The 15313-nt window shown below is 45.9% G+C and overlaps 2 protein-coding genes across 2 annotated transcripts; both read right to left on the reverse strand.

Annotated features, from left to right (window-relative positions):
• Positions 1-1463: 1463 nt before the first annotated feature.
• On the reverse strand, positions 1464-9099 carry LOC143745542 (matrix metalloproteinase-19-like). Its single transcript, XM_077237676.1, has 9 exons — positions 9001-9099; positions 8827-8915; positions 7669-7793; positions 6182-6394; positions 5698-5943; positions 5512-5610; positions 5257-5421; positions 4965-5089; positions 1464-4887 (listed from the first exon to the last, which is right to left on the reverse strand). Exons 1-9 carry the CDS (start codon positions 9097-9099, stop codon positions 4651-4653), a joined length of 1398 nt encoding a protein of 465 aa, XP_077093791.1. The 3' UTR covers positions 1464-4650.
• Positions 9100-11332: 2233 nt separating this feature from the next.
• Positions 11333-14526, reverse strand: pym1 (PYM homolog 1, exon junction complex associated factor). Its single transcript, XM_077237691.1, has 3 exons — positions 14418-14526; positions 12612-12705; positions 11333-12509 (listed from the first exon to the last, which is right to left on the reverse strand). The coding sequence occupies exons 1-3, from the start codon at positions 14446-14448 to the stop codon at positions 12053-12055; spliced, it is 582 nt and encodes a 193-aa protein (XP_077093806.1). The 5' UTR covers positions 14449-14526; the 3' UTR covers positions 11333-12052.
• Between the last annotated feature and the right edge of the window lie 787 nt (positions 14527-15313).

Here is a 15313-nt window from a genome sequence, read left to right on the forward strand (position 1 = left end):
TTTTTTTGATAATAATTAGATGATATTTTACTGATTGTGTTTTTGTGCTGGTGCCATGGCTGGTTTAGGCCTGTTGTTGACAGCAGACTCACAAAGATATTCATATTTTTCATATTCTATGCAGTGGTCAGTTCACAGCAGTGACAGAAATAAAATGTTTAATTAAGGGGCAATATTTGCCACCTTAAATTGATTTCCAGGGGCATTTTCACCTATATATGGACATTTTTTCTAAACTTATTTAGAGTTATGGCCTTTTATGTCAAATACTAACATTAAATTATACAGTAATTATACTTATTTATACAATAATACTTAATTATACAATAATTATACAGTACCACTGTTACCAGTAAAATTAAATCATTAAATCAAAATCCCTCTTTGCAGTGCAGTCTAGAGGTGACACAGAAGCAACATTAATATATTTGCACTCCATTTACAATTGCATAAATAAAGCTATGAGATTTTTTTTTTAATCAATATTTAAATATGAAATTATTTCTAATTGTAACGTTTTAATTGAAGGGTACTTTAAAAATATGAAACTAAAACCGCCAATAGGCGGTGGCAAGTCCCTGTCTTAAGTAAGTAAGTAAGTCTTACACTTAGTTCCCTTTCGTTGTCACTCCGAGTTACATCGGATGACGACGAAAGGGGGTTTTGCTTAGAAAGCCTATCAACTTCGAGTATTACAAAACGAGCCAATGGCAAAGAAATGCCATGGGTCTGCGGAATTTGCATAGCGTAACTCCGCCCCACCTCGTGGGTATAAAAGGAGGACGCCGGCAACATGCAGATAGGTTTTCGCTTCGGAGCCAAGTTAATTCTTCACTCCACAAGCCATCTCTGAACTGTCAGCTTCTTACAGACGAGCGAGATTCTCTGGTGTTGGTGTGACGGCGATCTCCCGGCGAGTGCGCGCTTCCTACTTATCTGTGCAGTGGTTTGCCAGTGAGTGTGTCTCACTTCGGGCGCTTCAACACTTTCAGAGTTTCTTTTCTCTTTTTAAAGACGGCTCGCCCGTGCATTTCTGGTGGCGGTAGACTCATTTTCGATTTTGATGGGCACATTCTCTGCTCTGCGTGCTTGGGCTTGATCACGCTAGAGCAGCGTTTGAGGATGTCTCACGTTCTCCCCGCGGGAACGTGACCATCGCGTCATTACGGTCGAGACTCAATGATCTCGTTTGAGAGAGAGTCCCCTCATCCACACCCCGATCTAACACTCTCCACGTGAGGTGCTACTTCGGCTGGTGGCCAGGGTGACCTGAGGGGGTTGGTGTGGAACAAGGCGCCGACTATCCGTCCGTGCCCCACGCCCCCCTCTTCATTGACGCAACCCGTGAACGATCACGTGACGCCCGCGGGCCCGTCTTCGGACCCCCCGCGGGTTTCCTTGACGTTCCAGAATCGGATCTGTTGTCCATCGCAGCATCACAGGGTGGGCAAGAATCTTCAGGAAGTGAAGATTTGACAGTGCTGCCACTTTCGGGTGTGCATATGGCATTTGTCGAGTCAGATCCTGAGATGACGGCCATGCTTTCCCGGGCCGCTGCGAGCATCGGACTAGGGTGGAACCCTCCACCCTGTCCTGAGCGCTCGCTGCTGTACGATTGGTTTTGGGGTGGCCGCTGACTCTCGTCGCCGTCTAACCCCAATACCTTTCTTCCCGGATGTGCATCAGGAGATCTCGAAATCCTCGAAGACCCCCATGTCTTCCAGCGATCCCTCGTTGATCCCCTCCGCCCTTCCTTCCCATGGCCGCTGCTCATGGGTACACTGGGGTCCCCCGGTTGAACGCTCTGTTGTGATACTAAAATAACCGTGTCCTCAGAGTGCTTCTTCTCGGCGCGATCCTAAGCACCCGTCCGAAGCCTGTCGTTTTTCGTCTACACTTGTGGCGAAATCCTATAGCGCCCAGGACAGGCAGCCGCCTCACTGCATGCCATGGCCATTCTGCTGGTCTTCCTGGCCCAGGTGTTCATGGACATGCAGGAGGGCAGGACTGACCTAGGGCCCTTCATTGAGCTGCGCGCCGTCACTGACCTTGCTTCCCGAGCGACGAAAGTGGCCGCACGCTCCCTGGGTCAGGTGATGTACACCATTCAAGCCTGTGGCTTAACCTGTCCGATGTGCAGGATGTCCGGCGGTCCCGTCTGCCTGACACCCTCATATCCCAGGTCAGCCCTTCAGCGGTGCGGTTCAGGGCTGTGCAAAAGTTCTCAACCGCCCATGAGCAGACTGAGGCATATTCTGCCCCGACGGCCCCGCCGTCCGCTCAGATCCCTCAGTCTGCCCACCGCTGAAAGCGCCCTCCCGCGGCTTCTACCCCGCCCGTTCACCCGGGCTGGCTCTGGAGGCCGCAGAGGGACGCCACAGCCCTCTCCTGCCCCGCCCCCCGCTAAACGCCGGGCCAATCGGTGCCTTTGAGACGGGCTGCTCAGGGATGATGGTCACTTCTCAGGAGATGGTAGCAGGACCACTCCTTCCGCCGGTGGAGGGCCAGGGGAGAATCCTTTGTTTTCCACTCCCTGCTGCTCACCCCCGGGTGGGCAGCACCCTAATGTGGTTAAAGCAAGAAGTGACATGTTCATCCCTGAGAACACAGAGTTCTCGGACGACACAGTGCGCCGCCCCCGAGCCGTGCACCCCTCGTCTTCCTCTGTCCCAGAGCCGGTTGACAGTGTGCGCCGTCCCCGGACCGTGCCGCTCTCATCCGCCTCTGTCGCCAGCCCCCTGGCAGAGCATACCCCCGTGGAATGTTCATCCTTCCCTGGTCTCCTCTGTCAGGGCGCGGTTAATGACTGTGCCCCCACACCGGGCCGCTATGCCGTCCACATCTGGGCCAGTCATTCCGCCCTGCTGCACGCTCCCTTTCGTCGTCATCCGACGTAACGTCTCCGTTCCCTACTCAGCGAACGAGGGTTACATACGTAACCGAGACGATTTCTTACCTTAAAATAATGTTTCCAAAATCGTTTCAGTGGTTCATCAAGTCGCGACATGGTGAACTGCACTTATGCCACAGCTTTGTGGTCCTTTATCTGTTATATCCACGCTATGTAAGATTGCCAGATCGGGTCGCATTTCTGTAGTTCTAATGAGACATAAGAAAACTACTAATTTGACTTGCTTTACGGCAAGCGTTACAATTGCTACAATTGCTCGTTTGTGATGTCGCAATACATCATACTTTCATAAAATCATGCATCATACTCTACCTTGTCTGTGGCCATTGTTGATTCCAAAGCCGGTGCTGGATAAACAGAGAGCATGTGCGTGCGCGTGCGACAGTAGGCTGCGCTAGGCTAAATTATTTACGACACCGGTAATGGACAATTCCGTTTCCAACCTGGAGGGCGACCGCAGAGGAAAAGTTACTTGGTGTTGCTTTAATAAGTGAGAGGGATTCATTCATTCAACCGATTTGTTCAAACGGCTGATTCATTCGGGAAAGAAGCAAGTGACTCGTTCAAAACGCGGATTTCAGTCAAGAAATCATCGCTGTCTTTTGCATTGAGACTCTGCTATTTGTTTCATTTTGAAATTCTAGTCGGCAAAATTAAGGGAAAACAAACAATATTGACAATGTTGTGTCTAAAAAGTAACTCCCAATGTTAACTTATTGTTAATTAAACTGTTGTATAACATAAATATCACAGTTGCAATTGTGCACGGGAAAACGGCATTCTTGCTGATGTGATATTCTAATATAAGTACATAATATGATATAAATATAAGACAAAAAATAATTTGGGGACATACCTATGAACTGCACACAGCAGTGAAAGGACGATAGACAAATGCGATGTCAGCTCACAGTGGCTCATACATAGTTAAAACAATGATGAAAATATCATAATAGACAATACACATCGCACACCCCATACGCACATAAAGAATGAACTTCGTCTGAACTGACATTTACCAACTTTCTTCTTCTTCTCTCCTCTCTCGCGTGCAGGAGACAGACGTTATTCTGCCGCGATTCCCGCGAATGTGAGGCGAATTGTCACGTGAACAAGCAAATTCAGAAAGATAGAATAATAAAAAATAATATGCATACAACCATAACAACGATAGCAAAAACAGTTTTGTAAAAATTATTTCACACTCCTCATTTGGGGGGGCCACAAGGGGGGCCAAGCTTGTTGCCCCACATAACCCCCCCCCCCTCCCGCCCCCCCCTGCACCCCCCCGCCCCCCTGCACCCCCCGGACCCCCCCGGAACCCCCCGGAACCCCCCGCCCCCCTGCTCACCCGGACACCTCCGCCCCCCTGCCCCCCCGGACCCCCCGTCCCCCTGCTCCCCCTGCCCCCCCCGGACCCCCCTGCTCCCCCGGACCCCTCCGCCCCCCTGCCCCTCACCGGACCACCGGAAAAAAATTATGCCATTTCCACCCATTAAAACACTGACACTTAGTTTCAGTCCGTTTTATTAATACTGAACCCATGAGCCTCTAATAAACCTGTTCCTTGAGTCATGCATAAATATATGCTCATGTTAAAAAAGAGAGAGATTACTAATGAACTGTTGACAATGACTTCATAATATGTCTTATCTTTTCTGTAGTGATGCCCTTTTGGACTTATGATATGAAGATAATATACATCAAAATAATTCTTGAGTAAAGCAATTAGGACAGTGCTAGTCGTCACACGGCATCCACGGGTCAATGGCGCGGCGCGGATAGCCCTCGTCCAGCATCAGCGCGGGACTCACACTCCAGTACCGCTTGCCTCTGAACACGAACAGCCCTCCGTCGCTCCGGGCCACAGCTGCGTCCGGATCCGAGGGCAAGCCGGCGATGAGCCGGGACACAGGTCTGGGCTGAAGCAGGAGTTTACCGGACCCCAGTTCATCCCAAAGCCAGTAATCCGATCCCTAAAGAACAGACAATCTCTGCTTACGCTTGTTCACAGAATGATTCTGCTGATTACTCTCTGTGCAGGGTTCGTCACCTTGATGAAGACGAGCGCTCGACGGCTGCTGAGGAAGAACGCAGCGTTTATGTCGGTGGGAATACGGAGTCGTTTCGGGTATCCGTGGTCCAGTTTAAAACCAGAGTATCTCCACACTTTATCTCCTGTGGCAATCAGGTACAACTGGTTATTATTATTAACAATAAATGCAACATACACACCTCAAAACTGTTCTAAATTACATGTTTTTATTTGTACTTTATAATTGCAAATGTATTTCTGTTTCAACAGATCTTATTGAATTCAACACTTGTGTTGGTTTACAGTTCACCTTTAAGGAAATAGGACTTGTTGGTTATTTGTGAGTGAACAGCTGCGTTGATGTTGCCGGGCAGCTCTTTCCACAGTGCATTAATCTGAACTGGAGCGCCATGACCGGAATCTGAGACGGTCCACATGTAATGACCTCTGAAAGCAAAAGTCTTGTGGAGAGGTCCTTCAGAGAGAGGAGAGAGAAGCACAGAGGTGTGAGGCTGAGCGACCCGCATCAGCTGTTGGAGGGGTCAGAGATCGGCTGTTCTGTTACCCAGCATTAGGGCGTCCAGCGCCGCGGAGCAGGGGTTCGGGACAGACGGATACGCATCAGGCTTTCTCTGAGCAGCGGATGGTCTTTCCACAGGTTTTCCTGAGACAGGTGATATAAATAACCTTTCGGTCTGTGGTTAAACTTCAGTTATGTGGACACAGTGGAAACACGAGTCCATGTTCTTACCGTACAGAGTCTGGATTCCTCGGATGTCGTCATGGTGCAGTCTGAAGCCGTCACGATACCCCGTGTACAGCGGACCCATGAGTGCGTTGTGGAACTGGGAGTGGCCCAGTCCGAGGGCGTGGCCTATCTCATGGGCGGCTACGATGCGTAAGTTTGCTCCGTAACTACGCCCCTCCGTCCACACCTCATCGGCATCAAAGTGAACCGCGCCAGACTCCGGGCCTTCGGCGTGACCCAAAACCTGCCCTGAACCCCCAGAGCAACAGATACGCATCAGCACAAGCTCAACTAACGTTTGTGCCCAAACAGACACATTTCAACATCATCCATTAGGAATTTCCTGATATTTAGATTACAGTTTTTTTGAACGGATAAGGCATATTTTGCAAAAATGCATTGCATGCCTTAAATGCTTTTTTGAAATGTCATTTCAAACACTAACATCTAATGTTTACTGGAAATGTGTTTTGTAAAAGAGTGTCACCTGGTCCGTCAAAAGGAACTGGGCATCCCTGGCCTCTACTGTGGAAGGAGAGCTGGATGTCTGCGTGACCTCCGCTGACCTCTCGGAAGTGAAGTTGAGAGACGGCGCTCCAGTAGTTGAAGGCGGCCCGAACCGATGCTCGAGTCCGAGCCCGACCCAGAGGAAGAGGATGGTTGTAGATGCGATAGGTCAGTCTCTTCTTACGCCAGTGACCTGTGGCCGGTGAACACAGCGCTTACACTAGGCTTACAAGGGTCATCTTTTTCTTCTTCTTTAAGTCACTTCCATACAGTGTTGGGTAGGTGACTTTTGTTTTCTCCATTTTCTAAGTTTGCATTCTCAGGCCACCAAAACACTGTTGTGGTGTAAATGAACGCATTCAAATTTTTCAGTTTTCAGTTAAAATGGTGTGGTGTAAGCGGCTCCTAAATTAATAACTAATGATTTTTTTAAAAAGTACTATATAAATAAAGGTGACTTGACTTTGGTAATGTAATACGTTACATAGTACAAGTTACCCTATTTAAAATGTAGTAAGTAGTGTAACTCTTTCAGTTACTTTATTAAAGTAATGTAACTGATTACATTTGATCACTTTTCTAAATTTCTTTCAAACGTTTTCAACTCTTAATAATTTTCAAACATTTAACCCAGCAGGGTTAGCCGTACAGTAGTGCTTTACACTGATACTGTCAGTCTTTCAAAATCAGACTTAAGCGCCTCTATTTCTTTCAGATCATTCTGAGGGTAAATACAGATTTCTGCATAAAATTATTTGTATATTTTCAGCACTGGAACACATTTTTATCACTCACCATGATGGCAATTGTCGGACAGGTTGTAGCCGAAAGCTTTCAGTGGTAATGTGGATGGATGTTATATACGAACAACAGAATCAATCAAAAGCATCAGAATAGCATCGCTTTACTAAACAGCCTTTAAATGACAGGAGGCATCGTGCACATCAAAAACCCTAACACTAAGCAGCAAATTAATATTATTCAACAAATCCTAGCTTTTTACACAAAATATTCAGATGTTACATCTTTTGTAATAGTTAACATTTTAATAAGTAACTGTAATTTAATTACACATTTTTGCTCAGTAACTGTAATGGATTACAGTTACATTTTATTTTCTAAATAAATTACGAAACTCTGTTACATGTAACTAGTTCCTCCTCAACACTGCTGACATATAAAGGTAATTTGGTCTACTTTGTATTGCTAGTTGGTCAGACTAGTTATAAACAGTCTTAATGTAGTGTAACGGAGTTTATGCAAGGTTTGAGTCAGAGATCATTGACATTCAGTGGACCGGCGTTACGACTCTGTTCTGCTGGAGAACAAGCCTTGCGTAGATAAGAGCAGCTCCGGGCAAACTGAACAAAACCAATCATAATATATAGTGCAAGATATAATGAGGATTGTTAAATGACTGTAGATGAGGCAGTGATAGACATGGATCCTCCGCTGATTGAGACGCACCCAGTGTGCGATACTCCAGCGTGTGGAAGGCGTCCCTCAGCCCACAGCGAGCGGCTCTCATCATGACCAGCGTCCGCCCGTCCAGCCGGCCCGTCGCCCGTAACCCCGCCACCTTCTGGAAGAGTCTGAGACAGGGTTAGTGATGCTGGGTCTCTGTGTGTGTGTGTGTGTGTGTGTGTGTGTGTGTGTGTGTGTGTGTGTGTGTGTGTGTGTGTGTGTGTCCAGCCGGCCCGTCGCCCGTAACCCCGCCACCTTCTGGAAGAGTCTGAGACAGGGTTAGTGATGCTGGGTCTCTGTGTGTGTGTGTGTGTGTGTGTGTCCAGCCGGCCCGTCGCCCGTAACCCCGCCACCTTCTGGAAGAGTCTGAGACAGGGTTAGTGATGCTGGGTCTCTGTGTGTGTGTGTGTGTGTGTGTGTGTGTGTGTGTGTGTGTGTGTGTGTGTGTCCAGCCGGCCCGTCGCCCCTAACCCCGCCACCTTCTGGAAGAGTCTGAGACAGGGTTAGTGATGCTGGGTCTCTGTGTGTGTGTGTGTGTGTGTGTGTGTGTGTGTGTGTGTGTGTGTGTGTGTGTGTGTGTGTGTCCAGCCGGCCCGTCCCCCGTAACCCCGCCACCTTCTGGAAGAGTCTGAGACAGGGTTAGTGATGCTGGGTCTCTGTCTGTGTGTGTGTGTGTGTGTGTGTGTGTGTGTGTGTGTGTGTGTGTGTGTGTGTGTGTGTCCAGCCGGCCCGTCGCCCCTAACCCCGCCACCTTCTGGAAGAGTCTGAGACAGGGTTAGTGACGCTGGGTCTCTGTGTGTGTGTGTGTGTGTGTGTGTGTGTGTGTGTGTGTGTGTGTGTGTGTGTGGCCTGGTAAACCCTACATTATGGGGACAAAATGTCCCCATAAGGATGGCAATATCTGAAATCCTTGTTCGTGTGGGGACATTTTTTGGTCCCCATGAGGAAAACAGCTTATAAATCATACTAAGTGATGTGTTTTGAAAATGTAAAAATGCAGAAAGTTTTCTGTGATGGGTAGGTTTAGGGGTAGGGTTAGTGTACGGGAATAGAATATACAGTTTGTACAGTATAAAAATCATTATGTCTATGGAAAGTCCCCATAAAACATGGAAACACTACATGTGTGTGTGTGTGTGTGTGGCAATGTGTGTGAGATACCGAAGAGCCTGATTCATTTGCTCCGTTTGTAGCCCATGACGATCTGCGTTGGATGAGGAAGATAAATAACCGTATCGCTTCAGATAGAGCTGAGAGACAAAACAAGCTCATGTTGCACACCTCTTCTGAATAACCAAAGAAATGTAATGCAAATACAGACGAGTTCTATCTTACCGTTGCTTCCGTTAGCGGCGCTGGATCCAGAGCGACACACACCGGATCCAGAGCAACACACACCGACCCGAGAGACAGCAGCAACTTAAGGACTCGCATCTCTGCAGATGTGTGTGAGTCTAGTGTCTGTTCTTGACTCCTCTGGGTCTGCTTGAGAGAGAGTGTGAGTGTGTGTGTGTGTGTGAGAGAGAGAGTGAGTGTGTGTGTGTGTGACAGAGAGAGAGAGAGTGTGTGTGTGTGTGTGTGTGTGTGTGTGTGTGTGTGTGTGTGTGTGTGTGTGTGTGTGTGTCTGTGTAAGTGAGTGTGTGTGTGTGTGTGTGTGTGTGTGTGTGTGAGAGAGTGAGTGTGTGTGTGTGTGTGTGTGTGTGACAGAGAGAGAGTGTGTGTGTGTGTGTGTGTGTGTGTTTGTGTGAGTGTGTCTGTGTGTGTAAGTGTGTGTGTGTGTGTGTGTGTGTGTGTTTGTGCGGAGGTTTGCTCCAAATATTTGCGGTCATCCAGAATGATGTGATGCTGTGCAGAACAAACAAGCTCGTATGACATCCCATTCTCTGAATCTTCCCGCAGGAAATGACATCACAACCCAAGAGCCAGGCGCACACCTACACCTGGAGCCGCAGTCATTGCCACAGACGTCTCGTGCGTTAGCAGCTTTAACAGAAAACAAACAGATCACAAGTACAAATGACGACTCATCTTGCGCTAAAAATCTGTCAGAGTTTATTCATGAGCCGATCTGAGTTTGTTATGATTTCTCTAAACGGCGCAAACGAGCCGATCCTCACGAGAGTTCAGCAACAGGGAGTGTCATGAAGACGAGTTTATAATTAGCGCTGAGCTCCGCAGACGCGGTTGCGCAGGAGGATTGATGTGTGTTTTTGAGTCGTAAAACATTCTGCTGATAACAAGCCTCTTGATGCGTCTCTTTCCAAAACACTTCAGTAATTCTCTTGTGTATTTTGTTACATTCTTGAAACATGTTTGTGTGAGTTTGTGTTCAGAATCAATGTGAGTCTGCCACTGGTAACTCATTTCACCACATTGTTCTGTTTAGGCAGGGTCAGGGCAACTTCTGTCTCGGCCAATCACGTGGGTTAGGGGCGGGGCTTCCTGTTTGGCTGACCAATGACAGATGGAGTGTTTGGGGAAACCTGTTCGATAACGATATTTAAATCATCTCTTCAGTTTTGTTTGACAGAAATGACTCACTGCAGCTTTAAAAACAGTGACCTCGATCTCATTCGTCACTGTGAAATACCTTGTAATCTGTCATTCAGTTTTCAGTGTGTGTCCTGACTCCACCAGACAGGAGACGTGTTTAAAGTGCTCATTATTTCTATTGAGCAGAACGCTTCAGCTTTAATCCAGCGCTGAACATTCGCGATCACATGATCAGTTCTGCTCCGTCCTTCAAACACCAGAATCATGTTTGCACTGCACAATCTCCATCTAAAGCTGCGTAATCATGTTCAGATTAATGTTTTTAAAACAATATTTTAAATATTGAATTACAACTATTTTAAAAATTGAAAAAATACTTTAAATAAAATAAAATGACTAGTAGGCGACGGCTGTTCGTCCAGCCAACTCCTTCATGGAGGATTTATCACTGACCCAAATCTCATTCTCTTATTCTGAATAAGTAATTACTTCACGACTGCTAAAAGAGTATGTTCTATATAGTATGAATGAATGTAATCTGGATGTTCTACATTCACCATGTTGTCATGATCATGTGACCTATCAGTGCCGCTCATCAACCCTCTCTTGTAGCCTCATGGGATACACCCTTCAGAAGCAGAACTCAGACTCTTACGAGTGCTGCGATTTCAGACATCTCGTTCTGTTCCTGCTACTCAAGTTCAGATGCCAAGGGCCACATTTAAACCACATAAAATGTGAAGGGCCACAAATTACAACTTCCATCGAAAGACTTTATTTACAACAATATTTACAGTTTTTACTTATTTAGAAATGGAGTTTATTATCTTGCTAGTCTTTGTCCTATTTAAAGTAATACTGAACATGATTTTTTTTTTATCTGTAACAAAAAAGTGTAATAACAATTTTCTTGCAATATTAATGCAAAAAAAACCCGTACCCGTTCCGAACTAAACTGCCAGTTATAACGGGAGCTTTCGCAAGAGTGCCATGAACTCGTTGACGTTATGATGTCAGCTCGTCACTGTAATGGGATGTGTTTAAAGCCCGACAGCTTTACCGCTTGTTACGCTATTTGTTGCGCTTAGCAAGTTAATGGTACATTTCGTAGATATCAAGTAGCCTAGCTATATAGCCTAAAACCCATTAAACATTCCACACACATCACAATGACGATGATGAATGTTATTTTTTATTAATCGACCCACGGATTATCCAAAGCATCCGCGGTATACATACATAAAAGTCACACTGTCTACAATTTGTGCAACCTTTGAGCTCAAATGATAAAAAAAGAAGTGCATTCATGTTTTGCATGACGCGGGCCATAACATGAATGCGATTGGCCGGATGTTGAGTACCTCTGCGCTATTGAACTGTTGTATAAAATCTATATCACATTTGCGATGATAATATGTAAAAACCGCAGGCTTACTCGTGTAATTTCATATTGAAATGAATTGCTCTTATTTATATCATATAGAAACAAAAGACAAAAACACATTTGTTGAGCCCTATCTGTTGAATTTCAGGTTTGTTGTTACCGCAGTGAAAGCGTGTTTATGTCAGTTTCACAATCCCGATATTATCGGAGACAGAGACAAGGAACAGGAGGTTTGTTATGCTATGTTTAATATAACACAATTCTACACATTATTATCTCATGCAGTTATGCTCTACGGTGGTAAAAAAATTGACATCATGATGAGATTCAGTCCATCAGTCAGTGAGGCTCATTGGTAACTAGCGTTAGCTCCCGCGGCTCTGGATGAAAGCATTAGCGCTCCTGCAGGATCCGCGTAAAGAGTCCGGAGCGTCTCCATGATGTATAAAACACAAGAATGAAGCAGTTACAGCTCTGACTGACACAAACACACCCAGATGATTGACAGCCTCATAACCCCGCCTCCAGCAGCTGTAGCTCCGCCCGTAAGGCTTGGCTCCGCCCCAGTTTGTCGAGCTGCTCGCGGCTCGGACTGCTCAGTTCCCCGGACCGGATCTTGAGCTGGAGCTCCTCCACCTGACGGAGCTTCTTGCGCAGGCTCTTGATCTTCTTGGCTCTCTCCGTGGGGTCCGAGGCTTCGGGTTCTGGTTCTGGATTCACCCGCTGCTCCTCCTCCTCCACTGTGATCTTCATCGCGTGCATCTCCTCGCTCACGGCCCGCTCCTCCTCCTCCTCCTCCTCCTCGGGCCGGGTCTGGATCTGCTGCTTGCGCTTCTCCTTGCGCTTCATGTTGCGTTTGGCGGTTCTGGAGAGTCCATCGCTGTGTTTCTCGAGCGCCGGCTCCGGGTTCATGCCGGGCGGAAGGTCCGGTTTACTCTTGAAGAACTTCACGTACTTGTTCTCGTATCTGAGGAAATAGAGAGACTGGTGAGCGACTGGCGGTTCGTGACATCAGCGCTCGCATCACTACTGTGTGTTCGACGCAAGGGATTGTGGGTCGAGCGCTTACACCGGCACCTCCTCCTGCGGGACGTAGCCGTCCTTCACTCGCCGCGGTTTCCTCCAGGAGCCGTCAGGACGCTGCGTAGCGGCGATATACTTACCTGGAACACACACACACACACACACACACACAGACAATCACACACACACACACACACACACACACAGACAATCACACACACACACACACACACACACACACACACACACACACACACACAGACAATCACACACACACACACACACACACACACACACACACAGACAATCACACACACACACACAGACAGACAGACACACACACAGACAATCACACACACACACACACACACACACATAGACACACAGACAATCACACACACACACACACACACACACACAGACAGTCGCACACAAACACAAACACACACACACACACACAGACACAGACAGTCACACACAGACAGTCACACACACACACAATCACACACACACACAGACAATCGCACACAAACACACACACACAGACAGACAGTCACACACAGACAGTCACACACACAGACAATCACACACACAAAAATCACACACAAACACATACACACAGACAGACAGTCACACACAGACAATAACACATACACACACACACAAACAAACACACACACACACAAACACACACACACACACACACAGACAGACAGTCACACACAGAGACAATCACACACACACACACACACACACACACAGACAGACAGTCAGCACACAGACAATAACACATACACACACACACACACACACACACACACAGACAGACAGTCACACACAGACAATCACACACACACACACACACACACACACACACACACACACACACACACACACACAGACAGTCACACACAGACAATCACACACACACACACACACACACACACACACACACACAGACAGACAGTCGCACGCACACACACACACACACACACACACACACACACACACACACACACACAGTCACACACAGACAATCACACACACACACACACACACACACACACAGTCACACACAGACAATCACACACACACACACACACACACACACACACACACACAGTCACACACACACACACACACACACACACACAAACAGACAGACAATCACACACAGACAGTCACACACACACACACACACACACACACACAAACAGACAGACAATCACACACAGACAGTCACACACACAAACAGACAGACATACAGACAATCACACACACACACACACACACACACACACACACACACACACACACAGACAGTAACACACAGACAATCACACACACACACACACACACAGTCACACACAAACAGACAATTACACACACACACACACACACACACACACACACACACACACACACACACACAGAAACACACACGCCGAGACTCAGTATTTTGAAGCTCTTTGTTTTCTCTGAATCTAAAGACATTATGACACACTGAAATTACCTTCTTAAATATTTCGTAATTTTAACAAATAACGTTAATGCTGTTAAATACTACACTAAATAATATAAATGATCATTGTCATTTACTGTATATATTCTCTGTATTATTAGTATGAGCATCGCCGCGGAATGTTACGCAAATATAGAAATACAGCACAAGATTCGGACGCTTCATTAGTGTCGCGATCAGCGCGAGACTCTCTCACACACACTCACACACTCACACACACACACACACACACACACACGGGAGACACCGCGCATTGTCAGTAACTTGCATGGCTTTGGGAATATATGACTATCTATTGAGAAATGTGTGTGTGTATATGAAATGCTTTACCAGATTCATCTGTCACATAGGGGGTCGCCATCTTTAACAAAGACTCACTTCCGTTTCCGCCGTGTTTAGGATATAGATCACAACATCCGGTACGTGGCGGTAATGATCCTGATAATAATGTGCAGAAAAGCTTTTTTTTTCAAGCAACATACATTTTGTACAAATACAAGTATTAAACATTATACATAAAATAAGAAGCATTTGTTCGTTTGTCAGTTAGAAACGCACATTTAATGAACAACTTGATCTTGACCGATAGCCTAATCTTGTCTAGCAACTTATCAATGTAATATTTTATAGTAATATTACAATACATTTACACAAAAACTGATACAACATTGTTTTTAAAAGGTCGTTACCAGATTCTTTAAGTAATTGAGATAGTTAATTATTTTTCCAAATTTTCAGGATTGAAGCTCAACATTGGCAAATGTGAAATTATTACATGAATGTCGTTATATAATATTCCGATCAGGTCGAGTGTCTAATATTGAGGCATAAACATTTCTAAGGACGGCGTCATGATGGAAAAGCGAAACGTCTGGAAAAGACTGAATGAATAAAAGGGATTTGTATATTTTTAGAAGGATTTATTTAACTAAAATAGAAAATCTTTTTGTATATCCTGCATTTTGTCTCTCTATTTCTAATAGAGCTTTTAAGACCATTAATCAAATTAATTACAATTTTATGGAGAAAAGGTGTGCACTATAAAGAAAGCACAACTTATACAAGATTATGAAAATAGTGGTTTACAAACCTTTGAGTTTAACTGTGTAAATGTTGAATGTCAAGTGGCTTAACATTTTTATAACAAATGAAACTAGTCTCTGGTTTAGCATTATTACAGATATTTATAACATTGTGGAATTGATTTCCTGCTGTTTCCAGACTGC

This window comes from Siphateles boraxobius, unplaced genomic scaffold, assembly GCF_051911475.1.
Source record: "Siphateles boraxobius isolate OS27281-9 unplaced genomic scaffold, OSU_SipBor_1 206, whole genome shotgun sequence".
Taxonomy (NCBI): domain Eukaryota; kingdom Metazoa; phylum Chordata; class Actinopteri; order Cypriniformes; family Leuciscidae; genus Siphateles; species Siphateles boraxobius.

Excerpts from the sequence above, each read along its gene's own strand:
- LOC143745542 (XM_077237676.1), bottom strand. The coding sequence starts at position 9,099 with ATGCGAGTCCTTAAGTTGCTGCTGTCTCTCGGGTCGGTGTGTGTTGCT. Across the intron at positions 5,422-5,511 it reads GCTGGACGCCCTAATGCTGG|GACCTCTCCACAAGACTTTT; the intron begins GTAACAGAACAG and ends CTCTCTCTGAAG. Across the intron at positions 5,090-5,256 it reads CAAGTCCTATTTCCTTAAAG|GAGATAAAGTGTGGAGATAC; the intron begins GTGAACTGTAAA and ends TGATTGCCACAG.
- pym1 (XM_077237691.1), bottom strand. The coding sequence starts at position 14,448 with ATGGCGACCCCCTATGTGACAGATGAATCTG. Across the intron at positions 12,706-14,417 it reads CTATGTGACAGATGAATCTG|GTAAGTATATCGCCGCTACG; the intron begins GTAAAGCATTTC and ends TGTGTGTTCCAG. Across the intron at positions 12,510-12,611 it reads CCGCAGGAGGAGGTGCCGGT|ATACGAGAACAAGTACGTGA; the intron begins GTAAGCGCTCGA and ends CTATTTCCTCAG.